Source organism: Ambystoma mexicanum, chromosome 10 (genome assembly GCF_040938575.1).
Source record: "Ambystoma mexicanum isolate Mex_15411 chromosome 10, UKY_AmexF1_1, whole genome shotgun sequence".
Lineage (NCBI taxonomy): Eukaryota > Metazoa > Chordata > Amphibia > Caudata > Ambystomatidae > Ambystoma > Ambystoma mexicanum.
Genome location: NC_090932.1, coordinates 222,235,415 through 222,257,890, shown reverse-complemented (window position 1 = coordinate 222,257,890; position 22,476 = coordinate 222,235,415). Strand labels below are relative to the sequence as shown.

At 45.9% G+C, this 22,476-nt stretch overlaps 1 protein-coding gene across 1 annotated transcript in view; it reads left to right on the top strand.

Annotated features, from left to right (window-relative positions):
• The first annotated feature begins 242 nt into the window (after positions 1-242).
• The window catches only part of LOC138491290 (kazal-type serine protease inhibitor domain-containing protein 1-like), a 173,483-nt gene continuing 151,249 nt past the window's right edge, over positions 243-22,476 (top strand). The window contains exon 1 of the mRNA XM_069617721.1: positions 243-1,004. Coding sequence (XP_069473822.1) covers positions 557-1,004 — 448 coding nt within the window. The 5' untranslated portion in view covers positions 243-556. The remainder of the gene's footprint in view (positions 1,005-22,476) is intronic.

The window sequence follows — 22,476 nt, the reverse complement described above, 5'->3', positions numbered from 1 at the left end:
GGGGGCATCGTCTGTAGGTGATAACCATTATTTCACTGTAGCCCAGCCCGCTTCTGGTGCACAGGTGGAGTTGGTTGTGCTCGGGCGCCCCAGCTTCCCAGTAATTGGTAGCAGGCATTGCTCTGTTTGAAGTGGAGGGCGCAGGGGGGCGTATGTGAAATTCCACAGGAGGTTCTGGACACAGTTTCCTCTTGAGTAACCCCCTCCCCGCCCCCTCCTCACTCCACAACTCATATCTTTGCTTCCCGTGCACATTTTGCTCACATATGCCACCAGGCGCAGCTTTCTAGCAATAAGGAGCACGGGATACAATCTAGGCGTGTGTTCGAGGCTACAGACTGAAATAGAAGTTCTCTCGTGCTCTTGACTTGAGACTCCTGAATTTATTCGAGGGTCCCGAACTTCACCCTAAACGGTTCGAAAATTCAGTCAGGTTTCAAGAAGTGAACTGTTGGTTGTTCACCCCCCTCTTAAGGTTCGGGGACCTCTGTTCAAAGCTTTGAAACACTTATTCGAGGCCCTGGGCTATTTACCCAATGCGCCTTGCCCTCCCGCAATGGGAGGTCCCATTTTAATGTCATTGCTGGTACTTCTGGGGTCTGCCTGCTGCTTCATAGGAGGGCACCCGAAGGAGGTGCGCGAGGGGTGCCGGTGTGTGCCCCAGCTGTGCCCGCAGCCCACCGCCTGTCTGGCAGGCCTTGTGCGAGACCGCTGCCACTGCTGCTTGGAGTGTGGCAACGTGGAAGGCCAGGTGTGCGATCTGGAGGGTGGGCAACCCTTCCACGGTCGTTGCGGAGAGAACCTGCTCTGCCAAATGGACCTCGTGGGTCTGGAGCGGGGTGAGGTGCCACAGGCCCGCTGCGTTTGCCGGAACCAGCGTGCCATCTGCGGCTCTGACCATAAAACCTACGCTAACGTGTGTGCCTTCAAGAAAGCGCAGGCAGCACAAGCTGTCGGTGGAACCCGGAACCTCAGCATGGCCGGCAGTGGACCCTGCCGGACAGGTAGGAATGTTACCCCATATATTATGCTGATAGCATTTTCATTAACCTACTGAAACCTATGACTGCTCCCAGTCCCAGTGCACTTTAAGGAAAGCAAAAATGCTACAAAGTGAGCAGGGGCCTAACAAGGCCCAGCATCTTTTTTTGGGGTGGGGGGCTCTGAATGTCACTTTTTAAACGCTGGTGGCGCGTGGGGGCGTTAACCCATTGGCCTGTTGATCTCCGTCCCCTCTTCCGCTATGCACAGGACGCTGAATATATATTACGCCTTCCTTTGGCCCATTGGGTGCATCTTCAGCCCAATTCATGGATGAAATTAGTTGCTAATCCTTGGATGTATGCTTCATCCTTGGTGGCATGTTGGTATCACCTGGCAGGTTTGTTGTGTCCTCTGCCACTCTACGTTTGCTGCTGATGCCACTTCTATGTAATGATTGTTTAAACGCCAGTACCTTGCTCTCCCATGCGAAAAATGTGACAGGCTCTTGCTGTAGCGTCCCATCCCTATCGACACCCCTGTGCTGATTGTCACGGCTGAGTGTCACGGGAGAGTGCTGTCTTCTACCTGAAACCTCCTCCATTTTGGCGGGCTTAATCTCTCCTGAACTAGGGGCTGCCTCTGACACTGAACGTGACGCAAAAGGCAATACAACTTTACTGCCAAGCGTGCATGTGACACGAGTATTTTCCATGCCAGGCACAACGTGTCTGGCTTAGATCGGGGTCTCTCAAGTCCTTCTTTTCCATACAAATATAAAGTTTTGAACACAATTTTCAAAACAATGTTTCCCCCTGTTTTCATAAAATTGTCTTTTCAGTCCAATATCGGTTTCTACATGTAATGTTTATCAAGTTATTTGTGTTCCTCGGTACATGATCAGTCATGCAATATACACATACATCGGCTAAACGGTTGCCTTAGAGGTCAACTAGGCGGGGGCTACTCGGGGTATGCCCAGGCAAGGCCCCAGCTCGGGAGCCCATCTCAGAGACTAGCCCCGGTCCACTTAAAGCCCTGATCATTTGGCTGTTCAGCATCGTTTCAAGGATTGCAAGAACTGCACTATTGGACTGTTTTCTTTCGATAAAGCTGTTGGAACACAGTGAAACACCTGTTGAGGATATATTTTTTTGTATTTTACATTTTTTTTAAGCTCTCACACACCCCTGTTACAGGAATTGTTTGTTTTTTGGATGCGTATTTTTTTTTTTTTTTTGTCTTAGTTGCGTATTTATAACGTGCTTAAACACCCAGAGGTTTCTAAGCGCGTACCCGGGGATCGAACCTGTGTTGCTTCGTGTCGTCTTCCTTCCAAGGCGCGCACGTTGCCGCTGAGCTGTCCTCCTGTTAGACTCCTCAGCCTCAGACAGAGCCATGCTGCCTGGTTTCTGTATGCTTGTTGGAGATGCAGGTCAACACCCTTGTCATGACACTCCCACAGTTCAGATCTCCTTTTACCCGCACTTATCACACTTTGAACATGCATGGTTTTATCAGGACTGCAACAGGGACCTCTACAATCGCCATGACTGTGAAGTGGTTCGAAATGCCAATTCTTTGAGGGGCACGGGATGGGGCGGGGGTGGAGGGGGGGTTTACCTATTGCCCTATCTTCTATGCCCAGCTCTGCAGCTACTTCTCTTGCCTTGTTATAAAGGGGACCTCCCTAGTATGGTGTACGGCAGAGGCGTAGACAGGGTTGGGCCTGAGTGGGCCAGGCCCACCCAAAATCTGTAAATGCCCACTCAGCACCTCTGTGTGGGCTTTTACAGATGTAAATGGCACTGCACTGGGCGCAACTCAGGGTCGGACTGGGACAAGAAATAGGCCCGGACACCCAAAAAAAAGTGGCCCACCCCTGGCCTCAAGAAAGTGTCCCACTCCTCGCCTCAGAAAAGTGGCCCACCCTGCGCCTCAAAAAAGTGGCCCTGAAACCATCATCCATGAATTGCGTCAATTCACGACTTTACAGAAAACCCTACTTTTGGAGGGTTCATGTGTCTGTTACATTACAACACAACTCATAAAATAACATACCTTTGCATAACGTTCTGTGACGGGGTGCACAGCTCCGAGGCACAGGAGTTACATGAACTTACCACCCCAACTGCGGTTTTGGGACCTGCTGCAAGTCGATGCTTATACAGGGTTCCGAACGCCAGCAGGGAAGGAGGGTTAGGCTGACGATGGTTGGATAGGAAGGGGGTGAGCAGGGAAACCGGAATGAGGTTTAGGGAGAGGTTATAGCATTGTTCCTAAGTACACTACGAAAAATATGGTTATGATTTCACTAATATGATATACATTTCATACAAGAATGGATCACCATATGTTAAATTAATATCTGTGTGTATAGATCCAGATTATTAAATTACTGTGAATGCAAGCAGACGTCCAAGGCCAAATGCCATGTTATTGTAAAGCACGCTTTAGCTCTTTTTATAGAACACATATGCATACAATATCACCCAACCTTTGTTGATACTCGTTTATCGACCTCAGAAAGATGGAAGGCTGAGATGGCCTTGGTGGGAGTCAAACCTGCAACCTGCAGATCACACACACATTGCAGCAGCAAGCGCTCAACCCACTGAGCTATCATATCGGCTAAGGTAAAATGAGCAATTATTCTGTAGTGGATACCATTACACTGGTAACTGAGATTTAACAGCAGACCAGATAAGTTCATCTGCAGGTCTGGTGCATATGTGGCCGCATGTCAAGCCAGCGTGCATCTACTTTCAGGCTTCAGAATCAGAGGTTGGCAAAATAGGGAAAGCAGCGCACTCACAGGACATCCCATAATCTGAGCACTCGTTACCTCATACATGCAAACAAACATCCTGAACAGCATGCCAGGCAGGGAGATGGGAAAGATAGACACATTACAACAAAGCATTCATTGTGGCACAATTAACTCAGTGTTTGACCATAGCACATCAAGTGGCCTGGCCACTTGATGTGCTGTGGTCAAATATTTCTACACTGTGCACAAGCTTTTAGGCACAAGGATTTTGTCAAGTGACCGAGGACACTGAGATGGAATGTCTTGTGATGATCGTAACAGAGACAATGGCAGAAAAAAACATGCTATTACTGCAACTTGTGAAAAGCAAAATGCATAGTCTGAAATGGTCCAATCTGTGCTGCGATGACAAAACGTCAAACTTACAAGAGCTGTGGAGCACTGGCCTCTCTGGGAAGTGGGCATATGCCTCCAGGCTCCAAAAGGCAGCTACTGTGGATTGAAGACCGCTGCTTACGAAAAGCAGACAGGAATGAGACCAATTTAGTCGTCAGATATCAGGCATGAACCTCAGTGATATTCAGAAACAGGCTGCTTTCAGCTTCAAAGCACTTTACATGTCAGATACGGTTCCTGCATCTAGCTCCATGATACTCGGGTTATTGACCTAGGTCTGAGGCCCGGGTTACGCAATTGTGAGCACATTTGGATGTGAACCTGCAATTTACCAACTTCATGCATACAGCAGCCACTTAACCCACTGAGCTACTTCCTTCTCAAAGGATTCAACTGTACTGCAGCTTGTATGACAAAGTTCAGAACCCTCAGCATGCAAACACACATAGAGACACATGTGTAGACTTCAAACACCCATCATTAACTGCTCTGGGCATAGCAGAGAAAGTAAAGAGCACAAGCCTTTTTGTGCATTTAGGCACAAGGATGTTGTCAAGTGACCGAGGATACACCGAGATGCAATGTCTTGTGACAATCGTAACAGAGACGATGGCAGAAAAAAAACATGCTATAAGTGCAGCTTGCAAAAAGCAAAATACACAGACTGAAATGGATGCTTACCTCAGCTCTCGGCCAGGCTCCTAGAATCTTTCTGTTTCCGCTGCCAGGCTGCCCAGCCATTCCCTGCTTAAGCTGCACTTGCTGCAGTGTTCTTCACGTGAAAGCTATGTCTGCTCCAGAAGACAAGGCAGCGCCAGGCTGCCCATGTCACCATCCTGGCAAGCTGCTTTCTTCCAGCTACAGACGGCCCTGATGCCAACCTGATGCCAACCTGGGGGGGGCATTCCAACAAAGATCACCATCGGCATTCCGACAAAGGCCAGCAGTTCTTCCATCTCCTACTGCGTGTGCCATGGCCCATTACCAGCAAACTGGCGAAAGCTCCTGGGAGCCTCTGCTCGCTAATGCCTGCCCTCTTCCTTTATAGTAAGATAACTGCCCCACCTTCGTGAAACTCTCTTAACATAAATCACTGCCTCCCCCATTGCTGTCAAGTTCTCACCATGTTTTCATTGCTCTTTCAACCTCTGCAGCCGCATTTTTATTGGCCCGGCGCTGGCGGACCCCAGGCACAACAACAAGTTGCTTTGAACTTTGCAAAGAAGTGCAACAAATCTGTTGCTTCCTGCAAAGTTGAAAGCAACTTAATGTGTGCACTGGCGCCACTTTGCCATGGTCCCAGCCAGGCACAGCCCAGCCCTGCAGGCAGCCTCCAGGCTCCTGCTGCAGTTGTTGCAGTGCGGCGAGTGCTTTTTGCCTTTTTTTTTTCTCCTCACACCGGCCCAGCGTGGGCAGTAACCGGCCCCCAGGCAGGAACATGCCCATTTCTTATCGGCCATGGGCCGATTCGCCGAGGGGCCAATCCATCCCTGACACAACAACATTAGCTTCAAGCCCCACTTGTTAGACAATCCTGGCTACGCCTCTGCTCGTTGTTGGACCAGACTGGGTGGTATCGACCATGGGCCCAAGTTAACAATAGGCCCTGTTGCCGTTACCACCCGATCCAGCCCACCTGCTCGGGTGTTATTGGTATTAACACCACAGATTATTAATGTCCGATGCTGGTAGCAATGTATTTGTTTAAATGAATGTGACATGCGCTATCACCACATCCCGTTCACTCAAACAAATACTCATCTAAAATGGGCGCAATGGAAATGGAAGGCAGGGTTGGATGAGGAGCACCTTTATCATTTCCATGGCGGCCCAGGATGCCAAAGCTGCAGAGCCAGCGGTGCTGTCGCCAGAGGAATTGGGTGAATGGGGTGGGGAGAATTTTAAGGGGGTTGGGTGAAGGAAGGGAGACCAGAGGGAGTGGGAAGGGAAGGGATGGTGGTGGAGAAAATGGCAGTGGTGGGCCCCCTGGTCCGATCTTGCTCAGAGTGCTGGCTTTTTTCATGGAATTCAGCATGTGATCCGAGCAAGCTGATTGGCTGCTATGCCTACACATGTGCTCCTTTTGTTTATTTAATTCCATGATAGTGGACTCTGATTTACAACATTGCGAGATCCAAGCGCAAGATGGTCATTTTACAACTTCCTGTTCTCCCTTTCACTTCGAAAGTCAATATTCCCTATATAAGGAACCCTAAACAACAATTCAGTGCACTAGGTCTCATTTAATGTTGTTGGCACCATGCTCTTGAATGTATGTCCCTTGTTTCCTATTTGTACTGAGTTAGAATAGGATCAGGTGTAGTATGTATTCCTTTTTTTGAGTTTTTCTGGGTTTTTCCTCTGAATTGTTTTCCTGATTATTTTTCTACACATCTTGGGAGAGCAGTTTGCATGCCATAATGCCAGTGTTCCGGCCTTCTTTCACTCTAGCAGTGATTAGGCATAGCTGCCAAGTGCCTACGTGTCATACGTGACAATGTGAGCCACGCATGGCTCTTAACTTTGCATTGTGGGATTTGTAGACCCATTCCTGCAATAGGAAAAACTGAACTACAAGTTGCAGCATGCAATGGGAAAACCAGGCCTGACTCCAAGTGTCACTTGGCAGCTATGCTGAGGCACTGGCTAGTGGGACAGATAGACCACATTTCCCTAAGGGAAAGAAGGAGTTGAAGCAGGCTCCAGTTTCCCCTGCAACTGGCAGTATATTATATGACCGGCTGATCATGTGTTGAGGAATACACATTGTTATTGATAAACATGACATGAAGTAAACCTCTGTTGGACACAGGTCACTATTTTATAATAATGGGAAACTATGATGAAAATAATGCTCAAAATGTGTTATTGATATGGAAAAGAAAGCCTTCTGTGATCCCTATCTTAACCAGACAACATGAGCATGGTATGCCAAAGCCCTCAAACGGGAATGGTGCCAGTGTCCTGCGGTGTAGACTGAGGACTACTAGTGGCACCCGGGTCTGTGTCTCTTTCGCTCTGTATTCTAAGAGGTTGCTCAGGGGATCTGTGTTGCCCTGTGAATCTTGCTGTCCACAATTCTGTGAATCTGCAGAATTTTAAGGGTGTTGTTGCTTTACATCTGTGCAATTTAACAAAGGTTTTTCCAGTGTGTGTCTATACAACTCTGGGCCCCAGCTGAAATCTGCTCAACAGTCCAAAGATCTTCTCCTCCTACTGCACGTTCATGATTCAGCAATCATCAGCAATCATCAGGGAGTCTGATTGGATTCAGGTGTACAGGGTTTAATCCCTCTGGTAAGTACCAGGCTTTAGCAAAAGGGAATTCCGGTATCTGTAGTGTACAACCAGCCAGGATCCAACTCTCCCCCAATTTTCAATGTCAGCGGGGAGAGGGTTGGGTGGAGTTACCAACAGTGTGGCACTCCAAGGTTGGGAATGTGTAGGCCGGGTGCAGTACCTCTGGAGTCCCAGTCTCCAGTTACATGTGCAAACAAAAAGAACGGTGGCAGGGGCGCAACTCTGGGTCCCAGCTGCAATCTGCTCAACAGTCCAAAGTGCACTTTCATGCCTCAGCAATCAGGGAGGCTGAATGGATTCAGGTGTAAGTACCAGGCATTAACAGCAGGGAATTCTGGTATCTGTAGTGTGGAGCCAGCCAGGATCCACCTCTCCCCCAAACTCTGGTGTTTTGTTTTCTTAATAACCCTTTCATTTGATAACCTATTGTACTCAAAATATGCAGTTTGGGGGGAGAGGAGGGCTTGACACACTTTTTGTTTTGAACATTTCATCCAAATCCATCCAGCAAGTCAAAAATTATTAGCAATAGAATTTTGGGGAAAAATGGCTGCTTTTTAATTTCTGAAAATCCTGTTAGCCTCTCTGCTGCAAAGCACCATCGGAGATATTATTATAATTGTGGAAGAAGGGGACTCCCCCTTCTCCAGCAAATATTTTGTAAAACTACTGGATGCAATAACCCCAGAGTCCCCACACAACCCCCAGAAATCCACGTCCGATTCCGTCCAGTGGTTTTGACTGTGCGCTTGAGCAAAAATTTGACTTTTTCCTTATGGCTTTTTTATTTTTTAATGTCTCTGTCTTAAAATGTCCAATCTGGGAGTGCCTGTGAGTACAATTTTATTTGCAACATTTCAGCCAAATCTGTAATAGGAGTCAAAGGTTATTAGCAATTCATGTTTCGGGTTTCCTATGGAATTCAATACTAAACTTGTTCTTGATGTTCTACTGTTTACTTTTTTTGATTTCTATTATTGTTGATTGTATTATATGGAAAATGTTATAAGCAAATTTGTAAAAAAGAATACTCAACTATATTGTGGCTACCGCCGCACCATCATATATTTTGGAGTGTTTGCTGAATTGCTGCTTAGGTTGCTCCTGTTATCACCTAACATAACAAATGTTTATGTAGAGCACACTTTCACCCCAGAGGGGCATCTTGGCACTATTGACAGATAAAAGATGTTTATTGTTACCCAACTTAATGGAACTTGACAGGTGAATGTCTGAGTGGACCTGCCTGGATTCAAACCTGTCACTATGAAGTCAAGCACCGGACCCTCTAGTGGAAGCATTAGTCCCCTGAGCCACAGACTCAGCTTGTTTTGTGTTGACTTCACAACTCTCCTGAGAGTATATATACAAAAGGTCTCGGAACCCTTCTACCAAGAACAAACACAACCAAATGACCTGTTCTCTGGGTAGGTTCTCACTGGGGAGGATCTACAACCACGTTTTAGCTCACTGTACCCAGAGATGTTTTTATGGGAGGGCAGAAGGGGCACTTGACCAGGGCCCCCAACTTGATGGGGGGCCCCACAAGGCTGCCTGATCTGAAGTAGTAAGATTTCATTGTTCACCAGTCTTAAATAGTACACGTCAGGATATTTTATGGGGTGCTGCTGAGGCTCTAAACCCATTGCCTTTCTGTTTTGACAAGTGCATTCTGCCTCGATCAAGTCATCATGTAATGCTTTCTGTGTTCACTGTGGTATACATAGTTTGTGTGTTCCTTACTGCACAACTCTGTAGCATTCTTTCCTTCCTGTGGAAATTATGTTGATCATGTGCAATAGGTAACAGTGAAAAGCATAGTGATGAATTGACTGCCACAATGGTTCAGAAGTTAGCTCAGTGTGTGAAGCACCCACTGCAGAAATATGTGTTCATATGCAAAATTAGAATATCACATTCCAGCAAGGCTGGCTGAGCCTTTCCTGTGTCTGAAGTTTATAAACCTGCCTGCATATGTACTTGGTTTTGCAGAACATCTGCTATTATCAGCAATGTACATGCACCAGATAGGGGTTGCTATAAAAACTAACTTATCATGCGTGTGATGAAGGTCTAGAAATTGGTTTGTTCAGATGGGGTGTTGTAAAACCTAGGCAATTGCCTCCAACAATGGCATAAACTGTTAATCCAAGAGGTGAATAAGTATCCAAATTCAAGACTATGGAACAAAGGCGTTCATACTTGTATCCTGGATCTGCCAGCAGACAATACAGTGATCCTGGTCAAATCCTCTACTATATCATTCATTACTGTGCTGTAGTCTGTGAGGTTTGCCGGTATCATTTAGCCCATTACTTGATCTTTCTTTTTATGTAGGCCATTTGGGTGGAATTGGTTGGTAGAGAGAAGAGAGCGGACTACATGTTCCAGGCCTCAGGCAAGCATATTTGAAGGAGTCTGTTGTTTGACACAAAAAAATGGTTTGCTTTTTGGTAAAAGTCAAAGGTTTTTATGCACGTTTATAGATGACAATGCCAAAAGCCATTGTTTTGGAAGTATTTAAAGCTTTAAAATACAAAAGACAAACCCAGATTAAATGTGTTAAATCAGATATATTGTTATGTTGGTTCGTATATACCTCCCTTGATGATGGAAAGAATGAAGCTAGAATCATTCCCATTTTGCATAACACCCTTTCTATAATATTTTGTTTAAAAATGGTCATGTTTGGTAATGTGATTTGTGTACTTTCCAAGTCCGTTTTTATAAAAGTAGATTGTTTTAGTTCATGGTAAGAACTGGAAAAGAAAGTGTTCAAATTCAGAAATTTCAGAGTTGGCACAAATCCCAGTTTCACCCCTTCACCTCTTAACCAATGTGTGATGCTGGGCATTTCATTTCATCTTGCATTGCCTAACCTCCCAATATTACCAGTCCCTAAACCTTTCAAAATTGTCAGCCCTTCCAAGTGATTTCCTTCTCATGGTATGATCTTCATAAAAACCTTATTCATGGTTTCACTGTGTAATAGTGAGCATATTCATATCACACACCACAGGCATTTGTTCCTTTGTTATATAATGGCAACACTATTTGAAGACCATATCCCACTTCTAATCTCAGTCTGTCTGGATAAAGACACCTTCTTGGTAGCTTCTCATCTGCCTCCACTATTCATGCTACGGTATGTGTCGCGTTCTCCTTCCTTCCACTTGGCGGTCTCTATCCATGCATGAGCACTTTTGCATTCTGTGAGGCAGCTAATGTGAGTTCTCTGTCTATTATGGGTTACATGTACCTTTTACATACTACATGCTGCATGCCTTCCTGGATGGTATTGATAAAAAGTATCCTGTATGTACTAGAACAGTAACCTCTTCCTAGACTGCTAATGTTGGTCTTCAAATGCTACTTGTTTATCATTCTGATTAGAGCAAGAATGAAGTTGGCAAGGGGACTTAAGGGGAGTAAACATGCGTATTATGCTGCAAGATAGCATATTAACTTATAGGTTGTGAGCGCGATGGGTGGGGGGCGTGACGAGTATTCTTGATCCCATAATTCCTTTGGTTTGGTGGAGGGGGGGCCCAAAGATGTCTGTGCCCAGGGCCCCAAAAGTGCTTAAGATGCCCCTGACTGTACCTTTCACAGAGGACAAATATCCATTTGCATATCAGTGTGGCCCCACCCACTTGGGTTGTCCAGCACCGAAATACTAAGCAATTCAACTCTGAACAAGAATAACAACAGCAACCCCAGACACATGCTTCGGCCTAGTCGGGCCTCACCAGTGAGGTGAAGCTGTGCCTCTCTAAGAACAGTGAGCAATGCGTCCACATCTGGATTACCCTGGGTAACTTGGGGTGAAACCCCAAGTCCCTAAACATATACACAAAGGTCTGGGAGACACCCTAACTGAGAATGGCCACTGCCAATTAACCTGTTCCCTGGGTAGGTTCCCACTTGGAAGGGTCTATAACCACGATTTAGCTCACTGTCCTTTCCCAGAGGATAAATATTAATTTGCATATCAGTCTGGTCCCACCCACTTGGTCAGTTCAGCACCTAAATGCTAGGCCATTCAACTTTGAACAAGAGTACCAACAGCAACTCCAGACATGTCCTTTGGCCTAGTTGGGCTTCACCAGTGAGGTGAAGCTGTGCCTCTCTAAGCACAGTGAGCAAGGGGTCCACATCTGGATGACCCTGGGTAACTTAGGGTGAAACCCCAAGCACATAATCATATATACAAAAGGTCTGGGAGACCCCCTAACCGAGAACGGACACTGCCAATTAACTTGTTCCCCGGGTAGGTTCCCACTTTGAAGGGTCTACAACCACGTTTTAGCTCACTGTATCTTTCACAGAGGAGAAATATTCATTTGCACATCAGTCTGGTCCCACCATTTGGTCAGCCCAGAATCTAAATGCTAGGCAATTCAACTCTGAACAAGAATACCAACAGCAACCCCAGACACGTGTTTCGGCTTGACAGTATACCCTGCCCTAGGCCTACTTTACCACAAAAGGCAAAGGAGGTACACCCATCGGGCTGTGTCTGTTGTACTTTTTTGATTGGGATCACTCGGAGGCGTAGCCAGGATTGTGTAATAAGTGGGGCCTGAAGCAAATGTAGTTGGGCCCACCACAGTGACATTAACATCTGTAAATGCCTACTTTGCACTGCTGAGTGGGTCTTTACACATTTGGGTGGGCCATGCCCACTCAGGCCCTACTTTGTCTATGCTTGGCTGAGTGTGCGGTTTAGCCACTTTTCAGCCCTGTACTCCTGCATAGCAAGTAGTCATTTCTTCACACCCTAACATTCCTTTTCCTTTTGGCTTGCCTTCATCATCCGCCATTTTATGAGGGGGTCCATGGAACTACCCAGCATTGAATTCTGGAGTGATCAGTTAAGGGAAACATGCACAATTAAAATGAATATCTATTATCAGAGGAATAATTACACTCCTACTTCAAAGCCGTGCACACACACATCAATCTACCTTTACCTATATCTTTTCAGCAGAACTGAGTTAATGTTGCATCCACAATGATAAAATAGGACAGCCATTAAACTATCACAACACACGTTGCTAGCCATTTGCAGTGTTTCATGATACTCTGCCCTTGGCAGATTGCCTTTACCGCGTTCACGCGATGAGACATCTCTCACTTAACTGCACACCCCTCTTTCCCATGATGCATCAGACATATTTATTTAGCTGCATAATTAAGCCTGATGCACGCAGCGGCCAGCGGGCTCTGAATAAAGAGGTCCGTGTGCACAATAATGCAGACAATTGCGCCTTGCAATCAGAAGGGGTGTTGTTGTGTGATCTAGTGTGCAGGGTAGAGGGATCAGATGAGACAAACAGCACTTGGCAATGCACAATCCTGAGACTGAAGGGACAATGTTGAGGATGGCTAGGGAATAAGGGAGGATAGCAGGCCGTTTACATCATTCCACCTTTTTTGTTTGAGGATTGTGTATGAACATGCTGTTATGGGCTCCCCCGCCCCCCCCCGTAGAAGGAGAGTAGATGTATCTTGGTAATTGTCATTAACACACTATTTGGGGCGATGTAGTCTGCTGCTGATTAGGATCTCCCGGAGATCTCAGCGTGCAGAGAGGAGGTGGCTATTTCTGAGACATCCACCTTCGGAAGTCTGCTGAAGCGTCAAAAGAAAATGAATGCATTGGTTTACAGTGTGGTTTGCAGAAGCAGTACCTCAATAATGCTGCGCGGTTAGCAGGGAAACTCCGGTTCGTGTGCATATTCCGTGCCCTTCAAAAGTGAGCCCTCCTGGGCAGATCGCTGGGCAAGGCAGATGGGCGGTTCTGGACATTTGGTGGCACTGTCTGACGTGACAAGTATTATGTTGGATGGTGGAGTGCAGGAATGTAATTGTGTTCTCAAAGTGCTGTCACAGTTTTAAGATAGGTTTTTGATGAGTCCCTTTTATGCTGGTTTTAGCTGCTAATTTTCTCTAGAAAACTTAGGAGCAGAGTTCATATAGATATGGGTGTAATGGGGCCATGATGGATGGAACATACAAAATAGCACACGTGGTTGAGGGGGATAGTTTATATTGCATTACAATGGAATTAGAGGCAAAAAGCTGCCAAAAATGGCAGCATTGTCTCATTTGGGTGGAAGGAATTTGGTGCCCAGTTATTTATTTGTTTATTTTCATATCATGGCTTCTAGGGAAAAGATCAGTAGGATTTTAGAATAGGAGTCATGATTTCGGGAAAGGGGGCAGTCTGCGCAGGTTGCAGAAGGGGATCAAGTTGGGATAGTCGAACATAGGATGTGTTATATTAAGGGGAGGTGAAATGAAGATAGCCCACACACCAGGTGAATCCATTGGATTCTTCTTTATTGAACAAGATATCTGAGATCAAGTCATGAGTAGAGAGAACCCCAGGCAGCAGAGCTCTTCCTTCCACTGGCACACACCCTTTCCCTCAACATTTCCACCTAACCTTTACTTGTGCACCTAGGCATCCTGACAGCCAGTGGTGTGTTTGAATCTTTCGACTGCCTCATTGGTTTTGGGGCGGTACAAAGATGTTTTTTCGTGGACTACACCCATACCTTCCAGAAAATCCTCTACTACTCTCCAAGTTAGTTGAACACCACTATCAGTCAACAATTTCTTCAGAAACCCTTCCCTTTGAAAGATTTTATTAAATAAAATACTACCGCTTTGGTATCCACTTCCTGTACCACAGTCACCTCTACCCACTTCGAGTACAGGTTCATCAGTACTAACATATACTTCGTTCTACCCCTCTCCCCTCCTAGAGGCCCCACCACATACAGTGCCACAAACTCCCATGGACGATTGGGAAATTCTAACAGCCAACGCGGCTGTGTACAATTCTTGAGCCTTTTGTCAGCTTCCCCACATAGCTCACACCCTTTCACAATTTCCTCCACTTCAGTATCCCCCAGGCCACCAACATTCACTCCTCAGACTTCGTTTTGTCTCCGTTATGCCAAAGTCACCATTACAAGCCCTATCCAAAATCCTTTGACATACTCCGGGGGAACCAACCTAATGGCCTTTCACAAAATATCCCCTTCCAAACACAACTCTTTTCTGACCCTGTGAAAAGAAAGGTGGCCTTCATTATCATTGTCTTCTCGACAATCGCCTCCTACAACCATTTCGACTACTCTTCTCAGCTCACCATCCTCTTGCATGGCTGCTGGCCACTCTTCCTTTCATACCTTGCCCCGCCACACACCAAATATAGCTGCTCCAAGGAACCATCTTCATCTTCCTCTAATTAGTACCCACAGAGAGTCAACCAGAATGTAAAATACATTCTGATTGGCTCACACCGGGTCGTTACCCGTCCGAGAATCCCTCGGCCGGGAATTCCCTGCTTTGTCCATGGCGGGGGGGGGGGGGGTGGGGGGGGCGTGACAGCCCCTCAGCCAATGAGGAGGCTTGAAGCAGGGCCATCCCCGCTCTGAGCCTACACACGGCTGGAGACTGTCATCGTCCCCCGCCGGGGACTCGGGTACATTTTAGTTTTATTTTCCCTCCCCCCCAGATTCCCCCAACCCCACTTACCTTCTTATCTTTGTTTTTTCGGGAGCGAACTTGCTGGGAACACTTCTGTTCCCAGTGCATCCGCTCCCGATGGCCGCCATGGAAAGGGAAAATGAACTCCATTTTCCCTTTCCCGGCAGCTATTTTCTGTCCTTTTTTTTTTCTTTTCTGAAACGCCACAGAGTTTCCGGACAGAAGAAAAAAAATGCGGGCCGGAGTACTAATAGCAATAGGCCCCGAGCCGCGGGGGCATTACCGAGTCAGGTAATGCCCCGGGGCCTTCGTCTATAAATATGGGCCCCGGGGCATTACCTGACTTGGTAATGCCCCCGTGGCTCGGGGCATATTGCTTTTTTCTAACTCCAATGGCTCTGATTATTAGCCCTGGACCTTGGTGATCCACTGCATAATCCTCAGTGAAATTCCTTCCAATCCTCGGTTACTGTACACTCCCACCAAAGGCATGTGATCAGTGCATATCAGAAATGTCCTTGCCCACAGGAAAGCTCTAAATGTATTCATGGCCGAGATCACACTGAGGTATTCCTTCCAAATGGCAGACTAATGTACCACCATGCCTCTAAGGGATCTAGGCACAAATTCCAATATGCAGTAAATACCCTGCTGTTTCTGCATCAAGACGGCACGCAACACATTTTTGTTCGCATCAGTCACTATCCAAGCAGCACAATGGGTATCAAAGTTCCCCAATGCAGGAGCTCTTGTTATCAATCCTTTAACATGTTTTAACTCCTCCTCACCCTCCTCCGACCATCTGAACTCAACTCCTCTCTTATGCAACTCCCTCATATTCCTACACCTTTCCGAAGTGTCTGGTGAACGTAGCATAGAACTTCTTTGAGTTATGATGTAGCCTCACCTGGTGATATGCTGAGGCCAGATCCAGTGTGCTAAATATCTTTGCCCCCACCATCAGACTTACCAGTTCTCCTATATTTGGCGATAGAAATGTATCCAGCACCACTGACCTATTAAGTCCCCTAAGATTGACAAATAATGTGACCTGTCCATTAGCCTTATGCACAATAACTGTGGGTGACATCCATTCTGAAGTTTCCACTGCCTCAGTTACATCCTGCCGTTTAAGTCTTTGAAGTTCAGATTCAACGTCTTCCCTCAAAGCTAATGTCACACTCCTCACTTTTGCCACAACTGGACCAGCCACTACCTTCAATTTAATCTTATGATTAAACCCTTTGAGGCACACAAGTTCATGTCTAAATATGTTTCCATGCTTGCCCTCCGGGATACCAACTTGAGACCTGTCATCCACCGCTATGAGGCCCATTACACTGGGATAGAAAGCCATACGCAAGTCACTGCTCATATCAGCCCAGCAAACTCCCTCCCTTCCTGGACACATACACATCTGCTATTGTAGTTCTCCCTTTGCGTTTTAATTTGGCTTAGAAACCCCCATTCAAATTGATATGGGCCCCACCATATGCATTGGCTTGGCCCTAGAAGTGTTTCTCCCACACCTTCAGATCTAAATTGGTATAATCTGAACCCGAATCCACCATCATTGGCACCCCACCCCACTCACATTCACAACAACATGTGGCATCCTACCCTTCCACGTGAGCTTCCCACTTGGCACACGGAACAGCTAACCCCTTCCACCTCTTCACCCCTATCACCATCCTCGACCACTGCACCATCTCAAACATTGATTTCTCTAACACCATCCTTGGAGAAATTTTACAGAACCTGCTAAAGTGCCCCTTTCTGCTGCATTTACAACAGTCTGCCCGGATACCTGAGCAACTGCCGAACTTGCAAAGTGGAATGCACTCCTACACCTGAAACGCCTTTTGGTCCCTTTGCTCTTTTCCATAGGAGAATAATATTCCTTCCTTCCCCTTTTTGCCCATTCCTTGCCCCCCTCAGTTGGGTTCAGACCTCTGTTGTCCTCCAGTTCCTTGACCACAGCATATTCGTTTACATTCAGGCTGGGTTCCTTTTTCTCTATCTCTCTGACACATTGCATTCTGTGTTCCATCCGTTTGGCTATGTCAAGTACTTATTCCAGGCTGGGATCTCTTTTACTCTATATGTCCTTTCTTATTTTGTGCACAGATAGGGAGAAATGGCATATGAGGAGGGACACAAAGCTTGAAGGTGTTCGGTTATTTGCCTACCCATTGATTGCCCATGGCTATGCTAATCGCTATGGCTATTCCCACCCAGTTCCTGCCCCTCCCAAATAACTCCTCATGGGAACTATTTCAGTTCGCTTTATTCAAGCCTTACTATAAAACTTTGCTCTGAAAAGTGCCTGCCAGCGTTTTTTCAGAGCAGTCTTCTGGGAGTTAATGACTTAAATGGAGTTGTAAACTCGCTACTGGTGTAATAAAAAAGTCAACCAGGTCTGCCTTCAGCCACTCGATTTATAAGCACTATGCGTGTCCCTCACTGAAGTCCTTTTAAAAACAAGTATTGGCAAAACCAACAACTTTGGTTTGTCTATATATATAATTCGCAGGCAATGCTATTCGATGGCCAGTTATTCGCACCATTTTACACCTGCTATTACCAATGACCAGTTAATACCACTACGCAGTGCCTGGCAAGTGCCTTTCCCATGCCTACACAAAAGCCCAAACTGTTGGCCTTGCCAATGCTTGTCTTTTGTGTGTCAAATGTGCCTCCAGACATGCACACACAAAGCGTATGTTCCTTTCAGTGTCTAAATGATGATGTAAATGAGAGAAAGAAATAAAGAATGCAAAATGTTTTTATGGCCCTGTGACTTGGCCACACACCATGAAGTGCCTCCTTCCCCTGCCACCCTGCAAGCAGTGCTGCCCTCTAAACCCCCCCGGTTGGGCATCAGGTGACCCCCCCAGGCTGGGGGTCCGGGGCATGTGCCCCATTTGCCCACCCATAAAAACGTCTCTGCTTGTGCTCTGTGATCTTGGGCATAAATTGATCTCTCACCCGCTCATCATATGACTGTGCAAAATTACACTTGTTAGCTAGTTCTTACAAAGCAGTCATGCAGTTCGCAGTCATGCAGTTCTTTCTACAAATCAGCTATTGCCATGTCACATTGTTCTCACATCCCAAAGTAATATCTTTGCAGAATAAAACTTTTCTTCTTCTCAAAGTGCACGTCCATTTTTTTTAGAATGACCTCATACACATTCAGCACTTCTCCTCTTGGCTCCTGTCCCTTCACACCTGCTGTCCACACCAACTCTGGTAAGCTCTTTGAAATTCGTCTCCCCTTCAAAACCTATGAAATACATGCATGAGGAGAGCCCTCCGCCTCTCAGTGCTGCAAGAGGGGCCATGGATATTGTGAAGAATCCTACGGATCCCTCACTGAACCCCTGCCTAAATTCTCCTCCCAGGTGGCCAGGCAAAGGCAGCCACTTCCTGATCCAAACTGTGGGGGTGGTGTACTGTGGAAGAATCATTTGAGAGGAGACAGGTCCCAGGAGGGGATGAGACACAGTATTTTTCCTCTAACTGGAATATTCTTCAAAATGTACCTAAAGAGGTATGGCCTATTGCCATTTTAATATCTCTCAGCCTCACATTAAATGTAAGGTTGTGGACTCTAAGGGTTTTGGTATCCCAAACTAAAGATCCTTCTCAATCCCAAGGGTGCAATGCAAAGGATTATGGAAATGTTGTCTTCTCTAAACCATCTTCCTGTGGAAACGCTACATTGTACAAACCCTCTTTTAAAAACCTTCTTGTCCCAGAATCCTAGACGGTTAAGCGGCATGTAGATGTGGTAGTCAAGCAAATAAACCCAGTAGCCATTGTAGTATCAGGCAATTAAGGCTAACAGGCTGCACCTGAAGCCTATTGTCAAACCTGTGAGGCATACAAGTCCCAGCAGGAAAGCAGGAGTAGAAGAAGCTGGAACAGAAGTTGGAATGCTGGCAGTAGTAGTAGCAGCAGAGAAGCACAAGTCTGGCAAATCACAAGAAAATTGCAGAATAGAAGGGACACCAGAGAGCGTGGTAAAAGCCAATTTCACCTGCAAGCTCTGAGAGAATCTTTTTCTGTTAAACTCTTAATTGCAGAGGCTGTACAGTGGAAGACATCCTGGAAGCTGTTTTCCCATTGTGAGCCGAGTTGCTGTGATTGCAGAGCCATGACAATGCAGGAAACCAAGGCCAGAAGCAGAAGGAAAGCCGAGGGTCTCAGAAGGAAAAGGAACTCCCAATTGAAATGGCCAGACCGTAGACACTCTTGTCTGTGGGTCCCAAGTAAGCCAGAAGTAGTAGCAGTGGTTGAGAAAGTCGGGGAAGCAGAGCAACCCGCAATTGCAGTGTCCTCATCTACACTTCGCGACCCTTGCCGGTAACTGTATTCAGCTCCCAAATAACTCACATACTGTTTAAAGCAAGTAAAAGTTGTTGAACACATTTGCAGTTGGCTTTACAATGGAATTGTAGCACTCACGCTTATTCTACTAGCTTACACACTCATGTGAGAAGCAAAAGGCAATTAAATCCATTGTTGAACTCTTTTCTGACTGACAGAGTGGTCGTGTGTCCCTAATTGAAAAGAAGGAACACTTGCTAGACCATACCCAAATACCTAACATGGACGTTATACCAGTTACAAGTAACTCTGAGTCAAAACTAATTCAAAGGAAGGTTGCATTTGCCCAGTTGTGTTTCCTGAAAGAAGGCAGAGTTGCATCCTTTAACATTACACAGTAATACAATTCTATTCACAACTTTAAACTTGAATATCTACTTTAAAGAGTGCTTACATGTGCCCAATTGTGTTTTCACTCAAAAGACTGAGTCAAATACTGTATCCAGTATTGTCATTCTTTCTAATTTCAAGAAGTAAAGAGTCTAAAATACTGAAGAGAAGAACACGCATTACCCAAGCCAAGATGCAACCCCTTTTTGTAGTGAAACCAGTCTTGCTAAGACCGAAAGAGCTATCTACCTACACGCTGACGCTGTCAGCAGTTAAGTGGCCTAAGATACAAGTGTGGCATTGCTACCTAAAGCTGGAAAAGTGGCACTATGGCTTCTGGGTCATTACTTGGACAGAAAAGGTGTGAGTAAAGCTGGGGAAGGGGAGTTGTGAAGAACATGAAGAAGTGAATTACAACCTGTGGTGCTAAAGACTACTGATGTTCGAGAGAAGTATGTCTTGTGTGCAGAAGCAGGTGGTTCTGATGGCAGTCAGAGAGAAGGAAGAAGCAAAGAGACTGCCCCTTTTTAGAAAGTCATTAAAAGGAAGAGTGCTTTGCCTAACTGAAGAGGTCGAAGTGTCTTGTTAGATCTTGCGTAATAATTCAAAAGTACGAAGCAGTTATAGTAGTACTTGAACTGTGGTGGTATACTAAGTTGTCAGCAGATGTCACATTGAAGTGGTTTGAAATAGCAACTTACTGTGGGACAAAGGTTACTGTTCTCATAGTAACGATAGTTGCTGAAATGGAAGCAGCTGCCCAAAGAGAAGGATCCTGACAAATATACCAAATGTACGGAAGTCCTAACCAAATGTCAAGTTGTAATTAAAGAGGTTCTAAAGAACTGTGTATTATTGTTATTGAGGAAATATTGTACCTTCTTTTGAACTGTGACAAATTATCTTTAAGAAGAGAAAAATTATCATCAGGACCAGGATTACCATTGGTGCTATTTTCTTTGCTGGAAATTGGAAAGGGATCTTTTCATCTAAGAGCAAAGAAGTAGAACAGTGGATTTTTGTTTGATGAACCTTTGCTTTGATTTAGAGTTGACAAGAATTGGTTCAAGACTTTTCTTTTCCTTTGAACATTTAAAGTTGACTTTAAAGCCTGGGGAACAGATCTTACCCAGGACAGGTAAATGCCATTCAGATATTGTTTAATAATGTTTATTGCATTGTGTTGATATATAATTTCTCTCATATGTTTTGTTGTTTAGAGTGAGGTCCAGTTTACCCATGCTAGAGGTTGTTCCCTTAGCCTGTAGAGTAGGCAGGGAATTCCTCAGTAGAGGCTTTGTTTGAAAATATTTACTTTAATAAAACGTCATATTTTGAGAAAACTAGAAGCTGTTGTCCGCCTCACATTTCTGACCCCTCGCAATATCCAGAACATAATCCTGGCAGTCTTTCTTCCATGTCTCCCATTTGATGGTAGGCTCCAGGGTTGGGCAAGAATTGTGGAGGCAGACTATCATTCTTCTATATTTGCAGAACCCCACTGAAGCTCAGCGTTTGTATTAGTCTCCCACAACAGACTCTGCTAATGTATCCTGTTATTGCTCCTTATCACTCTCCTGCATGACTACCATCAATTGTTTCTTACTGTGAAGGCTCCATTCCAATACGGTGCTGTGTTCATGGACAAGATGAAATATCTACTGCAGTAGTCCCTTTTCTGTTTATACTCACAGCTCCCCATGAAGCACACACAACTCTCTTGCCCAGCCATGCCCGTTTTACCTTGCACTCATCACTGAATGGTGTCCAGGGATCGAACGTTGGGTCCTAGATCGTAGGGAATGATGTGCTGGAACTGGGCAGCTACCTCTCCGACTTCTGTGCTGGCACAACCCTGACCCAGGAGGTTTGATGTACCAGTGCCACAGTGGTTCCTTTCGAATCTCTCAGCTGCTGTTCCAGCAACCTCTGCACCTGGCGGTCTCTTCCAGAGTCACTCCTTACTCTGAAGTGGCGTTGTCCTTGCTGCCTTCAGTGGCTGGCAGCTCCATGTACAGCAGCGCTGAGATCTCACTCCAACAGCTTAGCCAGCACTTCGGCAGCCTCCACACCTGTTGGCTTCACAGAGTTTAGCCAGTGACCTTTGTTTCCTGCCAGAGATGCAAAGCACGACTGCCACTGCAGCACTGATGTCAATACAGTGACCTCACCCTCACCCCAGTTGCCAATGCCTTGTGGGCTGCACACTGTGTCCACCGCCCTGATAGCTGAGATCAAGTTGTGGATAAGAGATCCCCAGGCAGCAGAGCTCCTCCTTCCACTGCTGGCTCCAAATGCCCCCTAGAATCTCCCTCTCTCAGTTTGTATCATACCATTCTAAACACACCTCTGGAATCTGGAATGTCCATTCTAGATTCTATCTGAACAGGTTCTCCCTTGGAACCTGAAATAATCACTGCCTAAGTATATACATATAAGAGAAGGGTTGGGGAGATACGAGATAGGGGCTGGCTCTCGATACTTGCTTTGACAGGCAGGGCTTGCTGCACTTGTCAGACTGAGGGGTCACGAATCGCAACACCAGGCTACGGTCTGCGGGAGCACTTTATTTGACAGTAGACAGGCCGATTGGGGGATAGAGATAATACCATTTGGAGAGAATGTTTCTCAGTGTCTGAAACATTGCCAGATAGCATCTACAAGAATACATGTTTAAAGTTGAATTTTACAAGTGAAATAAGATAAGAAAGGGAGGAGATCACATCTTCCATTAGAGAGGACAGAAAGGCAGCAAAGCGGAGAGGAGGACTTTTAGGTCAAAAATATTGGAGCGTGCTGTGAGG